Source organism: Acanthopagrus latus, chromosome 10, assembly GCF_904848185.1.
Source record: "Acanthopagrus latus isolate v.2019 chromosome 10, fAcaLat1.1, whole genome shotgun sequence".
In the NCBI taxonomy this organism is placed as follows: domain Eukaryota; kingdom Metazoa; phylum Chordata; class Actinopteri; order Spariformes; family Sparidae; genus Acanthopagrus; species Acanthopagrus latus.
In genome coordinates, this window is record NC_051048.1 from 15715235 (window position 1) to 15741039 (window position 25805).

The 25805-nt window shown below is 41.5% G+C and overlaps 5 protein-coding genes across 8 annotated transcripts; 2 read left to right on the plus strand and 3 right to left on the minus strand.

Moving 5' to 3' along the window:
- The first annotated feature begins 348 nt into the window (after positions 1–348).
- On the plus strand, positions 349–5181 carry LOC119027070 (RNA-binding protein 4B-like). 4 transcript variants are annotated; one of them, XR_005077297.1, is made up of 6 exons: positions 349–506; positions 1024–1455; positions 1565–2206; positions 4036–4114; positions 4582–4689; positions 4776–5181. XR_005077297.1 is itself a non-coding variant. In XM_037111898.1 (4 exons), exons 2-3 carry the CDS (start codon positions 1044–1046, stop codon positions 2182–2184), a joined length of 1032 nt encoding a protein of 343 aa, XP_036967793.1. In that variant the 5' UTR covers positions 350–506; positions 1024–1043; the 3' UTR covers positions 2185–2206; positions 2531–3264. The 4 variants fall into 4 exon arrangements, 3 of the variants coding, with proteins under 3 accessions (XP_036967793.1, XP_036967794.1, XP_036967795.1); XM_037111898.1 differs by lacking the exons at positions 4036–4114; positions 4582–4689; positions 4776–5181 and adding an exon at positions 2531–3264 and having other exon boundaries at positions 350–506; XM_037111899.1 differs by lacking the exons at positions 4036–4114; positions 4582–4689; positions 4776–5181 and adding an exon at positions 2531–3264 and having other exon boundaries at positions 401–506; positions 987–1455.
- A 1492-nt stretch (positions 5182–6673) lies between these two features.
- tifa (TRAF interacting protein with forkhead associated domain) lies at positions 6674–7907 on the minus strand. The gene is made up of 2 exons (XM_037111901.1): positions 7732–7907; positions 6674–7616 (listed from the first exon to the last, which is right to left on the minus strand). Exon 2 carries the CDS (start codon positions 7555–7557, stop codon positions 6973–6975), a length of 585 nt encoding a protein of 194 aa, XP_036967796.1. The 5' UTR covers positions 7558–7616; positions 7732–7907; the 3' UTR covers positions 6674–6972.
- Positions 7908–8756: 849 nt separating this feature from the next.
- rbm4.3 (RNA binding motif protein 4.3) lies at positions 8757–11949 on the plus strand. The gene is made up of 4 exons (XM_037111897.1): positions 8757–9067; positions 9605–10013; positions 10129–10781; positions 11162–11949. Exons 2-3 carry the CDS (start codon positions 9605–9607, stop codon positions 10758–10760), a joined length of 1041 nt encoding a protein of 346 aa, XP_036967792.1. The 5' UTR covers positions 8757–9067; the 3' UTR covers positions 10761–10781; positions 11162–11949.
- Positions 11950–17479: 5530 nt separating this feature from the next.
- On the minus strand, positions 17480–19693 carry LOC119027430. The gene is made up of 5 exons (XM_037112611.1): positions 19641–19693; positions 19201–19545; positions 18905–19015; positions 18719–18753; positions 17480–18614 (listed from the first exon to the last, which is right to left on the minus strand). The coding sequence occupies exons 1-5, from the start codon at positions 19684–19686 to the stop codon at positions 18546–18548; spliced, it is 606 nt and encodes a 201-aa protein (XP_036968506.1). The 5' UTR covers positions 19687–19693; the 3' UTR covers positions 17480–18545.
- A 4445-nt stretch (positions 19694–24138) lies between these two features.
- LOC119027415 lies at positions 24139–25430 on the minus strand. The gene is made up of 5 exons (XM_037112588.1): positions 25374–25430; positions 24932–25276; positions 24636–24746; positions 24503–24537; positions 24139–24414 (listed from the first exon to the last, which is right to left on the minus strand). The coding sequence occupies exons 1-5, from the start codon at positions 25417–25419 to the stop codon at positions 24292–24294; spliced, it is 660 nt and encodes a 219-aa protein (XP_036968483.1). The 5' UTR covers positions 25420–25430; the 3' UTR covers positions 24139–24291.
- Between the last annotated feature and the right edge of the window lie 375 nt (positions 25431–25805).

Sequence of the window (25805 nt, forward strand, 5' to 3'; positions counted from 1 at the left end):
TATGTCACATACCAGGTATTTACATATTTAAAGCTGCAATAATAATAATAATAATAATAATAATAATAATAATAATAATAATAATAATAATAATAATAATAATAATATGCATACAAATACACATAGCATATATCTATACCTATATCTATATAATCAAATGAGAAGGTAATTTGACTACAGAAACAAAACAACGAGAAAAAAGGGAAGAAAATTACACAAATGAGCATTCGCATACAGTACAACACAGAAAACTCATCTGGTTTTCTATGGGATTCCAGGCATTCATGATACCAACCATAGATAAGATACCAACACCGCCTTTACCCAATCACAGTCCGTACTTTTTTGAGAGACAAATGTATCTACCAATCAGATTTCATCCTCTTATTCTCACCCCGAAGCAGAGGGCGGCGGTAATGCACCGATAACCTGGATGCCTGCCGGCGCTGTGACACAAGAAGAAGAAGGCGAAGGCGAAGACTACTTTGTGGCGCCGATCACAAGCTGTGAGTACTGCCGTCTTTGTTTTGTCTGTTCGTTTTCGTCTCAGTTTGTTGTCAGTTTATCATGATTTTACACACGTCTCCAAACGCAGCTACGCGCTGTATCAATAGTTGAACGGGGTTTTATTTGGTTGAGTCACATGAGGCAAAATGGCTAACACCTGGAAGCTAATGTTAGCTTGCTTCTAGCAGCTATTCAAACGAGACAAGCCCGGCGAGCAGCTCACTGACCAGGAAGTGAAAACACGGAAACTTTTCCAGCTTCAGGTTTTTAAAAGTCAGCTTTATTTGAAGTGGTATAATTTAAAACTTCTCACAAAATGTAAATGTTAATGAGTAGAAATGTAAAAATGGCACTTCGAGAAACACTTTGAATACCGTTTTGCTTCGGTGCTTACTGCCGCCTCGATTACAAGCTTTCTATTTCCTGATACTGACGTTATGCATTCACAATCTGCTCTCTCACTGGTTACTTTCTGTTAGAGCGCGCTGGGCTCATCCTCTATTTACCCCTTTCCAGAGAACTACACTGGAGCAACAATGGTGAAGATTTTCATTGGGAATCTGTCTCAGCACGCTGGGAAGGAGGAAGTGGAAGCCCTGTTTGCTCAGTATGGCACTGTGACAGAGTGTGCCAAGTACAAAAACTATGCTTTTGTCCACATGGAAGATCGCAAGTCGGCCACCAAAGCCATCCGTGAGCTCTGCAATTATAAGCTGAATGGCAGGCCCATCAACGTGGAGCCCAGCAGAGGGAAGAACAGCCAGGGACCTGTGAAGCTCCACATAGCCAATGTCGAAAAGGGCTTCGACAAAGAGCTCCGTGAGCTTTTTGAAGAGTACGGCACCGTCACGGAGTGTGCCATTGTCAAGAACTTTGCCTTTGTGCACATGCCCAATTCAGATGAGGCTATGGATGCCATACAGGGCCTGGACAACACAGAGTTTCAAGGTAAGTTGATTCTCCACTCCATGACTGAGGTGCCAAAGTTCTAATGGTTTTCATACTGTTTGGATTCAGCCATTGACATTAGAAGGATGATGTTTTTTCTCTCTCTCAGGAAAGCGCATCCATGTTCAGATCTCAAAAAGCAGACCCAGAGGGGCACCAGAGGAGGAGGACTATCCTCCTCCACCTGGCAGAGGAGGCTATTATCCTCCTCCCTACCCAATGGATAGACCGGAGCCTCCCTACAGAGGCCGCATGCCTGCGTACCCTCCCCCACCTCCGATGCCTGCTCCCCCTAGACGAGCGCCCTACCCTGACCGTGGATACGGTGAGCGTGCCAGCTATGGGATGGTTGATTACTATGAGAAATACAGAACCCGCCTAGATGGCCCGTCAGGCTATGATGACAGGCGTTCCAGCGCTATCCCGCCACCGCCGCCTCCCCCCTCAGCGCTGCTTAGAGAACGCCTCGGAATGGGGCAGCATGACCCATATGAGCGCCGTATGCCTCCCCCTCCACCTGCTCCCATGATGAGGGACCGCAGCCCCATCAGACGAGCACAGGTTCCACCTGCCCCGTCAGCTGGTAATGGGTATGGATACGAGCGGTCCCGGCTCTCCCCGGTGTCCAGACCTCCGATGTATGCAGCCCCTCGTCCCAGGGACACCTACACAGACAGAGTGCCTTTGCCACCACCACCACCACCACCCCCCCGATATGCAGGCTATTAGGTCTGCGAGAGTGTAATACAAGGTGAGAAGAGAGTGGGTGTTTCATTTCATCATCACAAATCACATTGAGAAAAATATCCAAGAAATTTATCACAATTCATTTTGGAGCTGTATCGATGAGTTGAGGCAGAAACCATTCGTTTGAAATCATCACAATCAGCCAGACCTCTTAAATACCTGCAGATCTAGTCTAGCCAAGTGATCAATACGTACAACAACTAAAAATTGCTGATAGAATCCTAAAATCTTGGTGCTCTAACATAAAAAAAAATAAATAGATGAATAAAATCAGCCTTTGCGCGAGTAAAACACGCTCCTTGACATGTGTGGTGTGCTCTCTTCCCAGGTTTAGAATATGACAAGATCGTCGTTGTCTGCTGATGCACGTGGCGCTATGCATCCCCCCTCGTCTATGGCGGATTGCGTTGCGTTCGCCTGAGACTTACTGGAAGATACTGTATTGCGGACAGCCCCGTACTAAAAAAAAAACAACCGATACCATGTCTACAGTTCACGTATTCTTCTGAGCTGTTCATGCCTTTTTTTCCCCCTTCTGCTTGTTTTACTGTTCAAATCCTTCAACATGGTTTTGCAGAAAAGGATGCTGGTTTAGGTGCTTAGTCTCTTTCAGTGTGACGCAGTGCTGTTAATGGCCATATACACTCTGCTCTTCAGTCCTTTTTTTTTTTTTTTAAATGGATACGGCCTCTGGGAAACTGACATAATTTCATAACAAGGGAAATCATGTAATGAAATTATATGTAGTCTTTGTACACAAAATTTGTTGACACTAAGGTTGTTGGTTGATGAAGAAATGCTCATCAAAGTAAGTTTAAAAGATTTTTAGTGTCGAGGCTTTAATATAATACTTGGTGTAGAAGGTTGTACAGTAATCTGAGATTTGCGACATATGTTAGCATGACAAATCAAAAGTTCCAGTGTGGTTTTGTTCTTTTTACTCTTTGTGTTATCTTTTCTTGCGGAAATAGAATCCATAGCTGCACCGTTATGTATGATTTTATTTACCCTACCAGTTGCTTTTCATTTGAAGGCTTTTTAATAAAAAAAATCAAACCAACACCAACGTTTTAACTGTGAAATTATTCCTCGTTGGGTAGGCCTTTTTAGATTAGGCAGACACACTTTTCATCAGGCCATGCTAAGCCGTTAAACTTTTACGCTTTGAGTTTCACTCTTAAGATTTGTCAGCTTGACACATGGTAGGTGATGTTTTCTCTGCCCTGTTCACTTATGGTAATTATGTCAATAATAATTAAGTTCTTTGCGGAGCAACACTGAATCTTCTTTCCATTGAAATCTGTGTTGATGCACGTTCATTAACAAGGCTTGCGATGCGAAGTAAGGAAGAAACTGATGCTGTCAATTTGTCGAAGTTTTAAATTGATTCCTGCTTGTAGAAATAAAATATGTAGCTGTCCACAAACCCAGGAGTAAAATTAAAGAATGGCCAAAGAAATTAGCTAAAAAAATGTTCCCTGTATCTTTTTCTGTGGCTCCACGTGATGTTTACGCTACATTCATCCGCTGCTACATGTTTCCCTGGGGGGCTGCATCTTTCCTCAATAACAGTTCCTCATCGCCTACCCTGTGTCGAGCCAGTTAGCGGTTTTACATAGAAACGGAACAATAATAAACTGAGCTTTGCGATGGCCCGTGTTTGCTGTCCTGCGACAGTTGTTCAAAGTCTGCATTTGGATTCTTCATTCCTGTCATTGAGTTCACACTACATATTAGTCACACTTTCCATTTTTGTCTTAACATGTATAGTTTTGTATTTGTACTACAAGTTGCATGCAGTCTTGGTATTCTTAGTATTTGTGCTTTTTGTAGGTTGTTAGACTATGCAGGAGATGCCAGCTCATTGTAAGTTGTCCCTGGAAGATGAGCAGCAGCAACCTGTGGAGAGCGGGTAGGTCTGAACTTTACCGCATAGCCACTCTTACCAATGCTTTAGCCTGACTCCTGCCTCCCTCTTGTGTTGTGCCTCTCTTACTACAGTGCAGTATTTCAAAATCAGAACACATTGACTTTTATTTTAAAGTTTTATTTAAAAACTCAAATTTTGCACCTTGCATCAAAATCTTTTAAAGGAAGACACATACTGTATTGTGAAAAAATGTGTTTTCATTAACTTAAAAAAAAAAAAACCTGAAGACTTTTTTTTTTTAAAGTTTTTGTTTTTAAATTGGCAAAGCATTTACTTGAAAAGTACTTTGAAGGAGTGGCGTTTAAGACTTAGGGAATCTTCAGTGAAGTTGGTGCTCAGTTTTTTTTTCTTTTTAATATTGGTAACGCAACCTAGGTATGAGGTATTGGACCAAATAACATCTTTAAGTGTTTCAGTGATGAGGAGTGACCCTGTCTCTCTGTCTGCAGGCCATCTCTGCCCTGGCAGCTGTACTTGGAGTTGCTTCCCAGGAGTTTGTCGTCTCTGAACACTACAACTCGGGGAAAGACCGGATCAGACTGTCACTGCAGCGAACGGTAAAGCAGTACGGTTTTCAATGAACGTTTACAAAATATACTCTCATGGACTTAATAGTGAAGTGTCTTTTGTTTTTTTTTTACAGGAAGTGGATATATTCCTAAGGTGAAAGTTGGACCCATCGATTCGTGAGCCAGGGTGAATGGCCGGTCCAGAGGAAACCTGCATGGTTACATCTCTGTTTGCTGCTGACACCAAAGTAATGGATGATGTTTAATAGGTGACATATTAAAGATCAATCCTACAGGTCACATCTTGGATTGATTCTTATTCACTCAAGACTTCTCAAACATGCCAAGAGAGACTCTGCCCCACCTACGGTGCAGATGTCCTTTTACCTCCACACAACTGCTGAAATGGAGGTATTGCTAAAGCCATATAATGTTGCAGTTGTGACTTGACTTTGGTGAAGTCCATGTGGCCTGAAATGTGTACCTGTATCCACTGCACGACCTTTTACACACAAATTAAACCTTTTGTTTCGACGATGATCTGAGCCTAAACCCATTTCTTAATTAGTGTATGCTACTTATTGAAACCTTCTTGGTGTGCTTTTTTTAAAACAATGTTATGGACAGTATGTTAGACGCTTTTTTATAAGAGTGTTTCCGTTATGCATTTTCAATTGTTGGAGTCCGATTTTAATCCAGGGTGGTGAATTGTGACTGTACAACAACAAAGTTGGGTGAAGTTACCAGTGAATGTTCTCAAAGTTTTACACAATACCTTTCCTCTAGTAAGTGCAGAGGGGGAGTGGGGTGGGGTGGAAGGAAACAAGACAAAGCAATCTGCCGAGTAAATTCTCCAGAGTCAGAAGCGTCATTTTCTTCCATGTCCTTTTTCGGAAGTTTTATTTGCTGACTGAAGTTATTTTCACTTCAGACAAGGTTTCCTTAAATGTACTGGACTTGAGTTTTAAAAAAAAAGGGCGTTGGTTAGAGTCTCATTACTGTGTTAACCAGAAATAGTTTTATAGTACGTGCCTGACCGCTTGAACCATCACATAACAAAGATTTATGACTCATGTACTCATCCCTGAAGTCTGGTTTGAACAACTACAATAAGTTATTTCTCCTCTGTGTACACAAGTTGATAAAGATCTTATTTTGCATTTCCTGCTGGGAAGTTCAATATAGTGGGTTAAGGGTTCTCCATGGATACTGGACTTTGTTCTCAGATTAAGAAATAGCAGCTTTTTGACCCGACCCAATCAAGATACATTACCTCTGCGTGAGCCTTCGCCAAAATAAGTGGAGGAAAGTAAATAAGTACTTTTTATTTAAATGTTTGTTGTTGTTTTTTTTTTATTTAAGAAATGCTCTTCTCAACATCAACACAGAAAAATCTCAATCTGCAAAATATCTTAAGTTATCAAGTAGATGTTGTGGAATGAAAATATTTAATTTTCCATTCTTAATTTATTTTTTCATAACTTATGCTACTTTTCATACGGCACTACATTTCAGAGGGAAATACTGCACTTTTTATCTCACTACATCATCTTAACAGCTATAGGAATATTAAAATACTATTAACGCATCAATGTGTCAGTGGTAATAATCCAGTGTTACATATTGCATGGGGCAATGCCAGCTAGTACCTCCCACGGCTGCGTTGCTGACAGTATTTTGGTTTATAAGGGCAGTTATGATGGTTGAACAGTTGTGATGGACCGATTCAGTATTGTTGTATTATAATCACAGCAGCATTTTCACTTTCCACCACAGAGTGACACGGTTACAGAATGTGGGGAACTGCACAAGTTTCCAAGAATTTGACACCAAGGAGGGGGGTGTGGATTCTGTTTCTTTCAGAGCCTGTCACTGTAATTCGAGCTCCAAGAGAGAAGCAGATGTCCTCATTATCTCAAGCAAATCTGGACAGACCTGTTTCTAAAGCATCTGACGATAAGACTCTACTCTTGGTTCAGAGCATAGCGGTCAAGCAGTGGCTGGTATGCAGTAGTGAATAACCGCACTCGTGAAAAGGTGTTAACAAAAGACAGTTTAATGTGCTCAGGTTGTAAATGTAGAAAAAAATGGCTTTAAATAGCATTCACATCATAGTACGAGTTACTATATTAAGATCACAGCTTTGTTTTGTTTTTTTTTATCTGTAGTAATGGAGTCATAAACATAGGGTGCAAATTAATACAATGATTTCACATTACATAGTGGAAACTAAACATGTCTGAGCTCTAATGTAACAGCTATACTACACTTCTTATTGCCTTCAGATGCAAAAAAAGAGAGGAAAGAGTCTTGCAGAACAGTATTGGTTCATCATGAATTACACCACAGAGTCTCATCGGTCTCCAGGGGCCCTTGCGCTCTCAGGTCACCTGGGAAACTGCTCATCGCACATGAGCCTGTGTCCATGACTGGTGTCATACTGGGCACACCCATGCATGTCTCTCTGGACGGAGGGACAGCCAGGATCTCAAGCTCCACCTCGAAGTGCCCCTTGGCCTCGCCCGGCTCGCGGATGATCAGCATCTCATACTCTCCGAACCGGATCAGGGCCTTGTCCGGGAGGTCCGCCCTTTCCAGGTAGCCCAGTGCGGAGCTGTTCACCGACAGCTGACCCCTCTGGCTCAAGTTCTGGATGGTGAACAGCATGTCAGGCTTCTGGGGTGACCGGTAGGCGTGGAGAGCCAGCTGTTTGCGGGAGACCCTGTTGTCAACCAGGGCGAGGGTGCAGGTCTGGGCGTCTCGCCCCAGCCTGAGAGAGTCATCTGCCGAGTGTTTGCTCCTGGTCCCCAGAGGAAGCAGCCCGTAAAGGCCCCTACAACTCTGCAGAGGGTGATAAAGCTTGATATGGAGACAAGTATGATCTTCCTCTGTCTCCATTGTCTGGGACACATTCATCACCAAACAAAACCCTGCTCCACAGCTCTTGATGGAGTCAGATAAGCTGTGGCAAAGGTCTGTCAAAAAAAGTCGACAATCATTGGAATCTGGTGAGATGAGGTGGTTAACCATTCAAAACCAAGAGTGGAGTTATTCAGTATTCCTACTGCTAGCTAGATGTGTGTGCCTTACCTGAATGCTGAAGTTTGTAAACAGACGATACAAATCGGTGCACACCCACCCACGGAGACGCAGACCAAATGTTGACTACGCTTGCTTGACTAACGGTGCTAGTGTGAACTGAAAACAGACTCCTCCTAACTGCCCCTGCAGCCTGGTGACTTCCACTCTCACGAGTTTCGTCATTCTCACAAGACCCAGTAACAGCAATGCTGCATTCAAGTGAAAAATCGCGGTTGTTGATTGCGGATGAGGTAACGGTGGCGAATAGACAGGAAAAGTCTAAAAAAGGAAAAGTGATTTTGTTAACATCAGGTGACGTGGAAGTTTTGTCCAATAACTAGGAAGAAGTAAAGATGTCATCCAAAAATGCCTAGCGAGTAAATGACGCTCACACATAATACAAGTTCAGAGGACCACAGACTAAATGTACAAATGCTTTTTTTTTTTTTTTTTGGCAACGCATAATTTGAAACAATTAATTCCCTGCCACATCACTGGCTCAATTAAGGGAAATAATTAATCTGTAAGTTGATGAACAATTCCTGATTGAAAACGAATCATCATTTATCAAGCTAAATGCTGACCATTCACTGGTTCACGCGTATCAAGAATGAAGGTGTGTCTTCTATCCTACTAAATTAAACATATTTGTTATTTAGTTGTTTGGACAATAAAATAAATATGAAGATGCTGCCTTTAGTTTTGGGAAATTACATAATTGAAACATAACAATTACATAAATAATGAAAACTATAACTGCTGCATTATTAAAATCATTGTATAACACAAGGGACCCTTTTAAGATAAAAACAAAAAACGTATCGAGTCACTGCAACAATTGTTCAACGTTTACTTTTTGACTTTTCTAGTGAAATATTTAATGAATAGGATGCTGTACTCCAATTAACGATTTTTAGTCGAGTGCCTGAACGTAGCATTTCGGCAGCGGAAATTCCCCGGTGGTGTAACTTTAACGAGGCTGGAAGTTCCCGCCTGAGTCCTTCGATTACTGCCGAGTTTCACATTCAGTATTGACCAAGTGATATTTTCCCACAGCCCTGCCGTAAACCTGCACCGTATACTGTAATACATAAAATATGTGCAACTGTCCAATCGTTCATAGACACCAAACACAGCGGGGAAATCCCTATGTAAATTTACATTTTACATAAAGTCGTCGCACACTCCCGGACTGTGGGGGGGCGCTGTGGCTGTGATCCGTGAAGGCACACGAAGAAGAAGGAAACCGCAGGCAAAAAACCAAACGGAAATCGGCCGAAGGAAAGCTCTCGAAACCGGCTTGAACTGCAGCCCCAAATCCTTTCCGAAGCCGCTCGGTGAAAAGGTAACTTTAAATTAAAACCAACACATAGCAGTCTTCATATTTATAATTATCGACATTTTGCGCTCCTTGAATATTTACAAACGTTTCAGCGTTTGCTCGCCATTCGTTGCCTGTGTGCTCATACACGGATAGCCGGGCTTTGTGCAGTAGCGTGGCCTGGCTAGCAAGCTAACCGTAGCCAACAGCTAGCACTAGCTTATTTGATCAACAAAGACCTGGATTAGTGTTTGGACATGTAAAAATCAACACGTAAATCAACAAAATGGACAACAGACGTTGTAATATTAACAAAAGTTAGACAGCCCATCAAAAATGTGTGAATTTAAACTAGTTGTCTTGCAGCAGTAGTTCAACTAACGTCAGCCATTTTGCAATGACCGGCCCGGTTAATTCGCCTCTGCGACTACAGTATTGGTATACTGAGAAAAAAATATCCAGGCTCGCTTATAAGAGAATAAACAACATTTAATTCAACCATTTGTTTTCTCTCCCCACCTCTTTGTATATCCTATTTTTTCCCGATTGGTCCCGAAACAGATGGTGAAAATTTTTGTAGGAAACCTCCCCAGGGAGGCAGACCAGGAGGAAATCAAGGCACTCTTCACCCAGTATGGCACAGTCACAGAGTGTGCCATCATCAAGAACTACGCCTTCGTTCACATGGATGACCGCAAGGCAGCCACCAAGGCCATCAAGAATCTGCACCTCCACAAGCTCCATGGCACTCCAATCAATGTGGAGGCCAGCCATGGAAAGAACCAGGGCTCAGTCAAACTGCATGTAGCAAATGTAGAAAAGGGGGCTGACGACGAGCTCCGTGCTCTCTTTGAAGAGTATGGCACAGTTACAGAGTGTGCTGTTGTGAAGAATTTTGCTTTTGTACACATGTCCAACTCTGATGAGGCCATGGATGCCATCAAGGGACTGGACAACACAGAGTTTCAAGGTAAGGAAAAGACATTTCGTAAAAGAAGAAACAGTGAAGGTAATACCTGTCATGTTTGAAACCTAATTATTTTATTTGCATTTTCTGTATTCTTACATATATTTTTTTAACTTAGGTAAACGCATCCATGTCCAGATTTCCAAAAGCCGCCCCAGACATGATGAACGGGATGACTATCCTCCACCTCCCCCAGACAGAGGTGGCTATTGGCCCCCACGCTATCCTGGAGAGCGACACGAACCCCCCCCACCCAGCTACATGAGAGGCCGCCTCAGCCATATACCCCCAGGTTACCCTGCCCCTCCTCTGCCACCTCCTCCCCCTAGACGAGCTGTTTATCCCGACCGTCCTTATGAGGGCGAGAGGGACAGGTATGGTGTGGTAGATTACTATGAGAAGTACAGAGCGCGCCCATATGGCATGGCCTCCTATGAGGACCAACGTGCCGGCGCCCCTCCTCCTCCCCCTCCCCCATCAGCCGTTGTCCGAGATCGTCTTATGACTTCGTCGCTTGACCCGTACGAGCGTCGACCCCTCCCACCTCCTCCGTCCTCGTACTACGCCAGAGATCGCAGTCCCCTCAGGAGAGCGCCTAATACGCAAATGCCCCCTGCCAGCAATGGCTACTCCTACGAGCGCTCCCGACTCTCTCCGGTCTCCCGGGTCCCGGCTTACGGAGTTCCACGTGCCAGGGACCCCTACGCAGACCGGCTGCCTCCGCCACCGCCCGCACGCTACGCTTATTAAGCAAGGCCTGGGCATGTGAAGGTGAGAATAGGTCTGAGATAGACTGGTACTCATATTTTCTAAAATTACCTTTCGTCCCTTTAAAGGCAGCTTGTCACTTGCTCTGCACCGCCCAGAGCTTGTGCGGAAAAGCAGGTCTAAAAAAGCATGCGTACGAGGTGCTGTTCACTTAGTTGTTAACTCGTTAATACACGTCTTTGCACTAACTTAGATTTCAGCTGTCATCAGTTGTGTGTGCCATAATCTCAAAAAGACAAACTGAGTCTGGGATCTCTGACTACGGAACGGAACTGAAGATAAAGAACTCGCACTAAAGTCAACATACAGATACCTAAGCTGGGACAGCGTGCTTGTATTAACAGTTGCAGGCAGTTCATTTGTGTCATTTGCTCTTTTTCCAGGATCGTCGTCCGACTGCGTCGCCGCTCGCCGCCTCCTGATGCACGTGACACTATCCTCTTCCTGTCTGTGGCTGAGCGCGTTGCGTTCCCCTACGATGTTCACAGGAGGACGTTAATTGCCGACGTCCACGTCTGTTTTTGTTTTATTTTGGGACAATTTTTACACTCGAATTTTTTCCCCTTATGTTTGTTATTGTGCTGTAGTATTTTTAATGCTTGACGTCTGAGTTAGGCGTTTCCTTTTTTTAATTTGTACTTTTACGTTGAATAATTAGTGTTCTGATGTTGTGTGTGACCTGTAGACAGCTGAATAATTTCAGCATAAGTTTCTAGGCGATACTTGTGACTGTAGATTTAACTGAACTAAATCATGCTTGGTATTAAATCCAATCTGCACGTTGGTTCCATCATGTTAAGCTTTTCATCGAAAAACCAAACCTCCTTGTGGCGTTGCTGTGAAATTTAAAAACTGATAGGTCGTAGTGGTTTGATAAATGTATAAAGTAATTGTTAAACGGACAGTTACCGCAAATCGCTCATATGTACCTTTCCATTGTCGAAATTGTTTTTAATAAACGGAGTTGTGCAGCTATGATGTTCAGAGACTGGATCAAAATCATGCCCAGCGCTAAAGCACTTCATCAGTGTACCCGCTCAAAATAATTCGAACACTGTGCCAGGACCTTTCGGAAATAAATAACCAGCTCCTTTAATGTTCATTAATGATGAAATCACGTCCAGGAAACTTTTTAAAATCGTCACGCTGATTAAAGAAATACCTCCTCTGGTCTTGTCTGAAATGCTCCAGTTTTCATCATCAGCGTACCCTGTAACTTGTCCCCCCCTCAGTGCCAACTGAATCTTGTCCACATTAGAGCATAAGTGGTGAAGGGTGTAACACTCCAGCCAGAGTCAACCAGGTGAGAATTCAAAGCTGAGACTAGTTTACCATGTGTCTGTGGGGCGATGACATCAAAGGATGCTGGAAACCTTCAGAGTCAACAGGTAAGTGAAAGGGTTCAAGGACCACTGAAGTTGAAAGTAAAACAGACAGCACATGAACATTGAACTTTGATTAGTAAAAATGTAATGGTCATTTTTTACAGAGATTTATATTATCATTGAGACACTACAGTGGTTGCTAGTTCAGTGGTTTTTCTTTTCCTCATTGCCTGTACACATAACAATCCATTTGGCTGTAAATCTGCCCCCCTATTTCCAGTATTTGATGGAAAGATTTTTCAAAATTGAATCCCTTTTCAGGAACTCCAAGCAAATAGAATACCGACTATGGTCTACAAATCCTGCATTTGGAGACCATGGGTTGGCTTGATTTGGTTAAGCTGGACAAGGGTTAGTATTTAGACTGAAGGGACTAGGAAGAAAATCAGTTTCTTACAGACATTTTTTAATCCCTTGTAAAAGTCAATTAGATACAAAGACATTGCTGATTTTAAACATAATTTTGATGGAAGGACAACTTGCAGTACTTTGCATTGTATTGCTTTTTTTTGTAAACCTGACCTGCATGAATAAAATGTATAAAACATAAACAACTTTGTGTTGTGTAATATATTGCCATTAAAGCTTAAGATGTATTTGGTGTGTTAAGTAGTGGTGCTGCTATGCCTTCCTTTTAGAAAGGTTTGAGTGTGATAGGATAGGAAATAGTTTATCAGAGGGATGCCTCTTCAGTTATTCACTAAATGCTTTCCCTGCAGACCATTAAATCTTGGATCTTCAATGGTCTACTGTTTCGACTATAAAAATAAAGTTTTTATCATATTCAGCCCAGGCTACACCATAATACAATTCAAATGAGTCAGATCCACCTACAGATATGATTTGAAATAGATTTAGTTCAATGAAACTACGGGTGATACTGAAACCAAAATAATTATTTTTGTGAACTCCATCTGACATTCAGCAACTTCTGACTTTATTTCAGCAAAAATATAACACGTAGCTGTTCAAGAGCATGCATGGGGAAAATAGTTAAAAATGCATCTTGGTCTTGCTCAGGTGCATTAGTTTTGGAAATAGCCAAATGTATTGCTTGTTTGTGTATGTAGGTCATATACATATATATTTATATATAAACAAGTTAAGAGTTCCTTGTACTATCTTTAAAGAACATTTTTTCAAGGGATATGACTAAAAGTCAACAGCGCTTTACTGTGTGTGGGTATGATGCAGCGAACTAAAGCCTCCTGTGGTTGAACTTATCACCACAATGGAAATTAAAAGCATGTACTTGCATATTGCATGCCCACTGTTGCATGCATGCACTTACCACCTGTGTTCAGACCACACTGTGCTTCCTGCCAGAAGATAAATCTGAACCCCACTCATCCCTTACTTTCTCCTCCGTCGACACAAGTCATAATCTGCAATGGGCCAAAAGGCAGTTTGGCATTAGCACTTTGTATTGCACCTTACAGATGAATGAGCGAATGAAACCAGAAGCGGATCCAGTGGCATTCAAAAGTAGCCTACCTGTCTGAAGTGTCCTGAACCGGACCAATGAAGACCACTATGAGAGAAAAAGATGCCGAAGATCATACTATTCAGATTTGACCTCCAAAAACAAAGACACGAAGAAACGATAACAAACAACACAGATTCTCTTTAACGTGTTCATGTTAAACCTAATATTCCAGCATTTATTTCATGGGTAACTGTGATTTAATAAGGAAGCTGATTTAAAGCTCTCATTGAACCTGAGGTTACATAATGTGTTCAGATTAATTACTAGAGGAACTGCTGACATTGAAATTAGGCTCTTCCCTGAAGTTACATAGGCAACTAGTGTTTTTAAATCAGTTCACACGGATGAAGTTATTAAGCACTTATGACTTTTAACAATGACTTAAATGTGGGGTTTTTTTCAGCCTACGCCATTATTCCTCATGATCAGGGTTGTGCTCATGATCAACTCCAGATACAACAAAGATTGTCACTGCACTTGGGTCCACAAGAAACCTCCACCAAAATAGCAAAGCAGCTGCTATAAGACTTCACATAGGCACCTTTGTTTTATAATGGAGGCTGGATAAGCTGCTTGGAGATTCCCACACCATGCTAATTTTCAGGTTTCTACGCTTATTTCTGGTGCCTACTGAGAAACGTTTGCATGCTTTAATGTTAAAAAAAACATTTTGTTCACCCATAATTTCCATCGCTGCAGCACCTCTATTCACCCTTTAAAGCTCTGACTGGTCAGCCCTCACAGGCCTGACCAGGCACCCCCACTTTTTACCTCCAAACTATTTATATACTATCTATAAAATAGGTCAGATGTCGCTGCCAGGCCATGATAACTTGGAATTATGAAGACAGGCTTAAATCTTTGCATTTGATCGGTGTCTGACCTGATCTGGGATCCTTCATGTAGCTGCCGACACACTTTGCATTGAGTTCATATCACAGTAGAGATGGATGGCATCTGTCAACATATGCAGCCTTTGGACTGGGTGGTTTCACGTGAGGTTGTGCAGCATCTTTTTTACAAGTTTAGTGGTTGCACCTCTCTAGTGATACAGAACACATCCGTATCATGACTGTAACCATTTACTGTATGTTGCCCAATGCTTTGACACTTATGTTGTGAGGCTTTTTTTCCTTTTTACCCCAACAGAGGTTTGATCTAACAGGTCACATGATTTTAACCTCAGTCATGATCAGACCTCACTGTGCCACCTCCTCCTTTCAAACAAGTGATGAGTAGCTGATGTTTAGGGAGTTTTTATAGCCTGGTCATGGGTATTTTATTCTCAGATTGAAATGTAAGGCAGTAAAAAGTAATGACACACAGGACAAAATAAAGAAACAAGAGCATTTCTTATGACAACCCATACGTTTCCTGTATGTACACCGATCAGCTACAGCCACAAAACCACTGACAGGTGAAATCAACAACATCGGCCACTCCAGCAAAACGCTGGTCCTGGCACCCAAGGGCCACCCAACAAACACCAACCACCCAAACACCATTGCAGACCAAGCACAGCTCCCCGACTTCCGTGGCTCCACCTGATGGCAACGGCGCACCAGTTGGGGAAACGCACCCCGACACACCACAAAAAACACTCGGAAACTGATTTAACCCAGTAAAATAGAACTATTTATAAATAATAATAATTAAATAGAGAGATAAATCAGTGGAAAGACGCACTAATGGAATCAGGAAAATGGGTGCTTGGTTCCAACTTTATTCATCACGTCGGACCCTCCCTCCAAAACTCACATTGATGATTCTTTTAGGTAGGCTCAGTCCCTCTGGCCTTACATCCACGCAGGACAGCAAATAGTTCTACAAGTTAGATCATTGAATTAGACTCCATATTTTCTCTCTAGTTACTTGAGATCTGATGGATATTTAAATAACCAACAAATAGGCCACATCACTCAGAGGAGAGACAGCTTACAAAAATTTTACCTTGAACCTCTAAATACATTGCGCTGACAATAACTGGGGCTCTGTTTAAAGCATATATTTTTGTTAAAGAAGAGAATGAACCATCTGATGAATCTAAAATCTTGAACTCAGGTCACCAAAACTAAACGTCACATTGGTAAAACAATCTTACCTCGAACCTGTACATATGTTGAACTCAGAATTACTGGGGTGCCGTTCAAACGATATCCACAGAAATGCAGCCCAGAGTCAGATGAGTCCACTTGTCCGATTCTGAGAAACAGAGCCGAGATGTTGGAGCTCGTTTCAAGTCTCCCACTTTGAAATCCATCGCAGAGGGTCGCCGGTTTCTGTAGCCTCGAACATGTGGGAAACACAGCGGGGCTGGCTTCTCTTGACCACTCTGAACCAGCCTCCACAGCCTGAGACTCAGAGCCTGAGACAGAGATCCAGCCTAAAACAAACAGCAGAGAGAGTCATCAATAAGCTGACAGCTAAAGCAGTGGGAATGTAATCAGTGGCCTTATGTAATTGAATTAATAACAGTAGTTCAATAGTTTTGGTACTTACTGATACTTTTTTATACTGCATCAGGTTATGTGCGCTGACCACACCAATGCTTTTCAAGATCTCATTCAAAGAAACCCAATACAATCCAGGCCTTAATGCGTGACCTTTTAAGAGGTTTACAGCACGACACAGTGTAAACCCATCATGTTCTCAAGGCCGACAGAGTCATATACATTGGAGTTTTGTTGTTGCAGGTAATCTCTCTCAGATCAAGATCCACACTATTCCATTACAGTATAAATGTTTGTTGACCATCACATGTTGCTGGATATCTTCTTTAAAAAAGAAAAAAAAGAAAACATTTGAAATCAAATTCCAGCCACTTGTTTTTCCATTTTGACTTTTACCCTAACAAAAAAAGGGACATGGAAATCAAAATGAACATCCAATTTGGGGAGCTGTCTTGCTGTTTATGCCCCTGAACATGTTTCATATAGAGGACAGAAACATATACCGTGGACATGTTCAATAAACAGAAAAAGTGTTATACAATCAACTTTTGCCTGATCAAACCTTAACATCAATAGCACTGGCATCCTCACTGAGCATATTTTCCCACATATGCATGATTTAATAGTAGAGTTAAAGCATTATATTTATTCAGTATGCATGCTTCAGATCTTGTCAGCCGGACAGAAAAAGCTTCAAGTTAACAGACCTCGTAGTTTGCACCTCATTAATATTTAGGCTATCTGAGTATCTCCACTTATTTTTTGGATTTAGGCTTATTTTTTCATTTAAATTCAGTGTGGCATCTGTCAGGTGATCAGACAACTATCCCATATAGGGCTGCAGAAACAATGTAAGATGGTATCTAAACTGTATTAAACAACAGGAAACATAACAAATATATGAACACGAGTGAGACCGTACAAAAGTCAATTGGAAGTATGGATTCTGGATGTCTTTCTGAATGCTGCTCTTCATTGTTTGTTAAAGAGCAAACAACAAGTCTGATCAACTCATTACAATGAGCCATTATCCAAAAACATTGCTTTAAATGCATTTTGACTAATGAGGATGAACTGTTGGCTTTATCCTATTGGCATTACAATGCAAGGATGTGCAAAAGCCACAAAAACAGCCCTGTCTGCAGTCTCTGGATTTGCTCCTAGTTTTTTGTGTGCGTTTTTTTTTTTTTTTTACACTATGAAAGTTACACACTGCAGAAAACAGCATGTAGCTTAAGACCAGTCATCCTGTGGTTTAGCCAGCTGAGACTGTAACTCTTTCAAACCACCCATACAAAGCACATTTCTATCTAAAAGAAAAAGAGAGAGGGGACCTGTTGTTGTATTTTTATTTTTATTTTTTTTTTATTTGACTGCTATTGCAGGGTGAAACAGGATCAAAAGAGTTTTACATAGTGGAAATGGGGCTGATTTCAATGTGCCACACCGCTATTCACCCTCTGTCTGAATGCTCCGTTTCGGTGCCTGTCTCTTTAAGTCCAGTCTGCTCTGATTGGTCAGTTTTCACAGGCCTGACCAGGCACCGCCCACTTGTGTTTCCCCGTCATCTCTGCTGCCACAGATGTTCCGGGGGCGTGGCCTAGGGCAGTGACTGTTTAACTGTGACATCACAACCTTACCGACATCCAGCTCGTCTAAAGGCACAGTTTCTGAATGTAGACTTAATGTTTTGACAATTTCAAAGTATTTACACAGCACCTTAGACCTGCTTTAATATTGAAAAAGACCTGAAATTTCACACAATAGGTTTAAGTAGGTTAAATGTTACTATCAGGCCAGGGGTAAGTTAGTTTAAAACATGGATATTGAGGGGCAGACCGGCAAGTATGAAATCATGCTTAAATAAATGTTTACATTTGATCTGTGTCTGACCTGATCTGGGATCCTTCATGTAGCTGCAGACACACTTGCATCGAGCTCATATCCCAGTGCAGATGGATGGCACCTGTCTGTAACGCATGCAGCCTTCAGTTCTGTTTGTTGACACCTCTCTCGCGATAGAAGCCACGTGATTTCCACCGCAGCCGTGATCAGACCATACTGTGCTGTCTCTTCCTATCCTGTTTTAAAGTCACTCGCTAATTTTTATGGTCGAAACTACACTGGTGCTGACAGTCATCAGACAGTCATCTTTTTTTTTTTTTAGCTGGTTCCTCTTTATCAAACTCCAATCGCACGTGTCTGCTCTCAGACTGAAATAAGAAAGGCACAATTGAAGAAATGAAGAAGCTGAGAAAAAAACAACCCGAGCAAGAATATTGAGCAAAAAACATATTTTAAAGTTTGAAGCGCCAGTACAGCAGCCAACCACACTAATGCACATTAGTTTATTAATAATATAACAAAATTTCCACTTGCAGTGGCAGTTCCAGGTGCTTCCTGGGTCTATCCCTTGGCTGAATAAATAGCAGTCTCTTCTTCTTTTTCAGACCTCTGGTGTGATTTTGTTTCTTGGTTTAAATGTCACTGCAGCATAGTTCAGTTCAGCTGAGGTCTGTGAATGAAAGAATTTTCAGTCACTCATCTCAACTATTAGACAAAGGACTTGAAGTGATTGTGCTGAAATACAAAGATTTAAAGATGCAACTTAAACTTCACCTCTGTCTGTTGGGGAATCTGTCCTCTAGCAAGAGCTAGAAAATGACACGGAGAAAATGTCAGGTCAGTTGACACTGTCTTAAATATGCTGTTGATGCATTCTGTGGAATAGGGAGTTGTGGAATTGCTATCATATCGACAACTTTAAAAAAGAGGCTGCGAAAAGTACAACGAAACTCCAGTTACCTCTCTGAAGCTGTTTGATTTTAACAGCCAGACAAATGACGACCATCATGAGGAAAGCAGTCAGAATGCCCAGGATCACGCTGGTCAGCTTTGTTATGCCACCGAACAGTTCTACAAGAAAGATCGCTGAATCAGACATTTTATCTCCAGTGACTTCTGTCCTGAATAATATTTAAATGGACATGGATTACATTTTTGTGAAATAAGCAAATTTAAAAAGCTGAACCAAATAATGAATCGAAAATCTTACATTTAGGTCACCAAAACTAAATGTTATATTGGTACAACAATCTTACCTTGAACCTGTACATACGTTGAACTGACAATAACAGGAGCTCCGCTCAAATAATATCCACAGAAATACAGTCCAGAGTCAGATGAGTTCACTTGTTTGATTCGGAGAAACAGAGTGGAGATGTTGGAGCTCATTTCAAATTTTCCACTTTGAAATCCATCACAGAGTTTTGCAGGTTCTGTAGCCCTGAACATGTGGGAAATGCAGCAGGGCTGGCTTCTGCTGACCACTCTGAACCAGATTATCTGAGTGATAGCACTTGAAAAGTTGGAGCACAGCAGAGTGACTTCTTGACCAGACTGAACCTCCACAGTGTGAGACTCAGAACCTGAGACAGAGATCCAGCCTGAAACAAACAGCAGACAGATTCATCATTCAGCTGACAGAGAATCACCGGCTTCATAAGATTTAGAAGTATAGCAAATGATTACCAGTACTTACTGAGGCTGCAGAGAAGTACAGCTGTTAACACAGTGGAGTTCCTCATTGTGCGTATGATCGTGTTACTGTGATGGTGCTTTATAACTCTGAGCTCCTGTCATGGGGTTAGAAGAGGCGGAGTGTGTTCACACAGTATTTACCGATCAATTCCACTCAGGCAGTCTTTAACTAAATGTTATTCCATCTTAAAAGCCTGATAAAAATTACGTTATTCAAGCACTTTGCACCTGCTGGTTGACCACCACGTATTGGCTTATTGCCTGTTTTAAAAGCAAAATTGTGTTACTCCATCTTATTCTGAAAACGAAACCCTAACTTTAAACAACAGAGCCAAATCATGGGAACTAACATGAGCGTCCATGTCTTTTGGTTTGGGGGAATTTCTTGACGTGCATGTCCCTGATCTTATTGTTAATATGTTCACACTGCAAAAAGAAAGAACAATTACCACAGCCACGTTCAGTTAAACAAGTGTGAGTGTTTTCTTTTGTTGTTTTTTAATTTAAGTTGTTCAATTTACAGCAAATAAATGTTGTACACTGTGTACGCTACTTAAAACAGTTACTGTCTATTGGCATCATCAGCAGTACTGTATGATAATTGTTTTTTCCTGCTCTGTCTGCTGCAGCTACATGTCTTTGCTTGTACAGTTTTAATCAGGCTGATCTACTCTGTAACTGTCCAGATGCACTCGGGACATTTTTGCAGAAGCCTCCAACAGCAGCTGAAGAAGGGCCCTCTACTCTGCCATCTACACCGCCGTCTGAAGCATGTAGCATGTCCAACTCCTAATCTCACCTAGGGCACCAAAATGGCCCTTATCACCCTACATCTTCTCACACTTTTAGGAGATATGCATTTTTACAGAGGAGAAAGTTCGTTTTCATTGTGAAGCATTTCTTGCTGTTGTGGAACACGATACAGATACAGATCGCTAACTGATGTCTGTCACCACTGTGCAACAGTGGGCATGTGGTTGTCGTATACATCTGTTTTCTTCATTGCAAATACATAAACTGTTTGATACATCATGTATTTGAGTCAGACTTGTAGCATACTGCAACGATCAAATGAGGTTCAGAGACTTTGTATGTCTTGTCTTTATCCACCCATGCCATTGTTGTGAGTTGTGTTTTGTGGCTTGTTGCTCACACTGTGACAGCAGCAGCATGCAGCTGATGGTCCGTCATCTTGTGGTTGAGACTTCTCTCACAGGCTGCCACAGACAGCAATGAAGAGCTCACACTAGATCTAGCATGTGATATATTGTCATAGATTGCACAAAGGAGATTGAACTAGTTAAAACGACTTCTCAACCTGTGGAAATATTAAAATGTTTCACCGTGTAGGCACACTGGGCTGAGGATAATACAGATGGTCATTTCCACCCTCAGTTCCAGTTGTGTCCTGCGTTTGACTGATGGTAGCATACTCGTCATTCAGCACCAGCTCTCCCCCTCTCTCTGTAACACACCCCTGTGTTTTTGGATCACACACACACTCACCAGCTTTGTTATTCAACGGGAAGCTAAGACGGATGTTAAATTAAACTCTGCTTTGCGTTTGGTGGCCCTCAGTCATGGCTAACATTAAAATGAAAAAATAAAAACAGACAGAATGTAGCTCAGATCATTAAAGGCTTCAACACTCTACACAATGAAACAAACATTTCGCCATGTGATTCATGAAAAGATACAGAAAAGATCGAGATTAATATTTTATTTCAAATAATTTTTATGACAGACAGCCATTGGCTCATTAATCTCAGTTTTCTGCATATCACAAGCTTCTCTGCGATCTCTTATGTCTTGAACACGCGATGCCCAAAGTGAATGGTTTCACATGTGGCTGAGCAACTGTCATGCTGCTTCAGCCATCTTTTCGCAAGTCATAAGACACTGATGCTAAATGTGGAGGTTTGAGTTTGAAATGCTGAGTGTGGTCTCTGACAAATGGCTCAGTCGCACAGTTCAAGAAGAGCTCGATTTACCTCCACATGTATGCTCATCTCTATGAATAACCTGTTTATCTTTACATTACTGTAAAAAAAAAAAAAATCTCCTATGAGGTAGATTTCTTCCTCTGTAAATGTGAACGGTGTTGCTTTTGGTCATGACGCAGAAAGCTGAAGGCCGAACTTCCTGTTGTTGACATCTCATGAGTGATGCGTGCTGTGCACGAGGGATAATGGGCAGCTGGAGCTTTAGCGTATTTGTTATGACAAACTCAACTGTTTATCAATTAAAAATACATTTTATTTTAATAAAATTATTTTATTTAGCATGTTTTACACACATGCTTGATATCACAGTACAGGTATTCATTTTCCACATTTACACCTCCTGTTTTTATCAAGAATATTGCCAATTTTGCACAGGTATATTATATTTATTACAATATGACATTTATGACATTACATACATGATCTTAATTCCTCCTACCCATCACTTAGAGAGAAAAATCGCTGACGCAGATTAGTATGATAAACATCAGTTCTGCTCAGAGCTACAGTTACAGTTTCTCTCCGAGCCTATCGACCGGCTAAATAAATAACACAAGTCTCCACTTCCCTCTCTGATGCAGGCCACCTGTCTCTGATTGCTGTTGAATCAGATAAATCTCAGATTAGCTACCAGCATCAGGTTTTAATGAATATATCGAATGAATCTCAAAATATGACTCACCTCTCCCCATTGTGGATTCTGCTCTTCATTATCAACTGAAAGACAGATATTTAATGCCCTGTCAGTTAACTGACAATCACTGTTCAATAGGTTTTTCATCAATTTCATTCTAATAGCATCAAAATCGCTATTTTTTAAACACTAAGAAGACTCGACACAACATGAAACTTTGCTCATAGTACCACCAGGGTCTCTACACATCTCTACACGCTCTGTCTGCTGCAACTACATGTCTTTGCTTGTACAGTTTTAATCAGGCTGATCTACTCTATAACTGTCCAGATGCACTTTTTTTTTTTTTTTGCAGAAGCCTCCAACAGCAGCTGGAGAAGGGCCCTCTACTCTGCCATCTACACTGCTGTCTGAAGCATGTAGCATGTCCAACTCCGAATCTCACCTAGGGCACCAAAATGGCCCTGATCACCCAACATCTTCTCACACTTTTAGTAGAGATGTATTTTTAGAGAAGAGAAAGTTTGTATTCATTGTGAAGCTTTTCTTGCTCTTGTGGAACACGATACAGATACAGATCGCTAACTGATGTCTGTCACCACTGTGCTACAGTGGGGATGTGGTTGTTGTATACATCTGTTTTCTTCATTGCAAATACATAAACCATTTGATACATCATGTATTTGAGTCAGACTTGTGGCATACTGCAATGATCAAATGAGGTTCAGAGACTTTGTATGTCTTGTCTTTATCTGTGGTGCATTCAACAGCAGGAGACATTGACAAAAATATCCACCAGTGCAATTGTTTGTGAGTTGTGTTTTGTGGCTTGTTGCTCACACTGTGACAGCAGCAGCAGCATGCAGCTGACGGTCCGTCACCTTGCGGTTGAGACTTCTCTCACAGGCTGCCACAGACAGCACTGAAGACCCCCACGCTAGATCTAACATGAGATGCATTATTATAGTCTACACAAATGAGTTTGAACTAGATAAAATGACCCACTTCTCAACCAGTGGAAATGTTAAAATGTGTGGGCACATTGTGCCGAGGAAAATACAGATGGTCATTTCCACCCAGACCTGCAGTTCCAGTTGTGTCCTGAGTTTCACTGATGGCAGCATACTCATCATTCAGCACCAGCTCACCAGCTCTCTCTGTAACACACCCCTGTTTTTATGGATCACACAGACTCACCAGCTTTGTTATTCCACGAGCCTCAGGATACTAAATTCAACTTTGCCTCTCCTTTGGTGGCTTCAGTCAAGGCTAATATTAAAATGGAGAAAACACAATCTAGCTCAGATCATTAAAGGCTTCAACAATCTACACACTCACCAGCTTTGAATGGTTTCACATGTGGTTGAGCAACTGTCATGCTGCTTCAGCCATCTTTTCACAAGCTGTAAGACACCGATGCAACATGTGGAGGTGTGAGTTTGAAGATCTAAGTGTGGTCTGTGACAAATGGCTTGGTCATGAAGAGCTCAATATACCTCCACATGTGTGGCCATCTCTATGAATTATCTGTTTGTTTTTACGTCACTGTGAAAAAACTCTATATGAGGTAGATTTGTTTCTCTGCAAACGTGACAGGTGTTGCTTGTGGTCATGACGCAGCGAGCTGAAGGCCGAACTTCCTGTGTTTGACATCTCAGCGTCACGAGGGATAATGGGCAGCTGGAGCTTCAGTGTATTTGTTATGACAAACTCAACTGTTTATCAATTGAAAATACACTTTATTCTAATGAAATTATTTTATTTAGCATATTTTACACACATGCATGCTATCACAGTACAGGTATTCAATTTCCAAATTTACACCTCTATTTTTTATCAAAAATATTGTCGATGTTGCACGGATATATCATATTTATTACAATATGACATTTTTCATATTAAATACATAATCTTTATTCCTCCTACCCATCACTTAGAGACAAAAGTCACTAATGCAAATTAATATTATAAACATCAGTTCTGCTCAGAGCTACAGTTACAGTTTCTCTCGGAGTTTATCGACTGGCTGAATAAATAACACAAGTCTCCACTTCCCTCTCTGATGCAGGCCTCCTGTTTGTGATTGCTGTTGAATACGGTCTCAGTGCTACATTCTTCAGGTCAGCAGAGTCCAGATTCTGTAAGTAAGAATCAGATAAATCTCAGATTAGCTACCAGAATCAGGTTTTAATGAATATATCGAATGAATCTCAAAATATGACTCACCTCTCCCCATTGTGGATTCTGCTCTTCATTATCAACTGAAAGACAGATATTTAATGCCCTGTTAGTTAACTGACAATCACTGTTCAATAGGCTTTTCATCAATTTCATGATCACATAATCTATTATCAGTTACCTTCCTGAAGCTGTTTGATTTTGACAGCCAGACATATGACGACCATTATGATGGAAGCAGTCAGAATGCCCAGGATCACGCTGGTCAGCTTTGTTATTCCACCAAACACTTCTACACGAAAAATCACTGAATCAGACATTTGATATCCTGGGACTTCAGTTCTGATTAATATTTAAATGGACACAAATTATGTTTTTGTAAAAGAAGAGAATTTAAAAAGCTGAACCATCTAATGAATCTAAAATCTTACACTTAGGTCACCGAAACTAAATGTTACAGTGGCACAACAGTCTTACCTTGAACCTGTACATACGTCGAACTGACAATAAGAGGGGCTCCGCTCAAATAATATCCACAGAAATACAGTCCAGAGTCAGATGAGTTCACTTGTTTGATTCGGAGAAACAGAGTGGAGATGTTGGAGCTCATATCAAATTTTCCACTTTGAAATCCATCACAGAGTCTCGCAGGGTCTGTAGCCTTGAACATGTGGGAAACGCAGCGGGGCTGGCTTCTGCTGACCACTCTGAACCAGATTATCTGAGTGGGAGAGCCGGTATAGTTGGAGCACAGCAGAGTGACTTCTTGACCAGACTGAACCTCCACAGTGTGAGACTCAGAACCTGAGACAGAGATCCAGCCTGAAACAAACAGCAGACAGATTCATCATTCAGCTGACAGAGGATCACCGGCTTCATAGGATTTAGGATTTTACAGTGAATCATTAGCAGTACTTACTGAGGCTGCAGAGAAGTAAAGCTGTTAACACAGTGGAGTTCCTCATCGTGCGTATGATCGTGGCACTGTGATGGTGCTTTTAACACTGGGCTCCTGTCATGGGGTTCGAGGAGGCGGAGTGTGTTTATTATATATACTGCACCTTGACATTCACACAGTGTTTACCCATCGTATTGTCAATTCCACTCAGGCAGTCTTTAACTAAATGTTATCCCAGGTCAGCTTGAAAACCTGATAAAAATTATATTATTTAAACACTTTGGACCTGCTGGTTGACCACCACATGTTGGCTGATTGCCTGTTTTAAAAGCAAAATTGTGTCACTTCATGTTGTTCTACATGAAAACGTGACCCAAATCATGGGAACTAAAATGAGCATCCATGTTTTTGGGGGAATTTCTTGACGTGGATGTCCCTGATCATGTTGTGAAT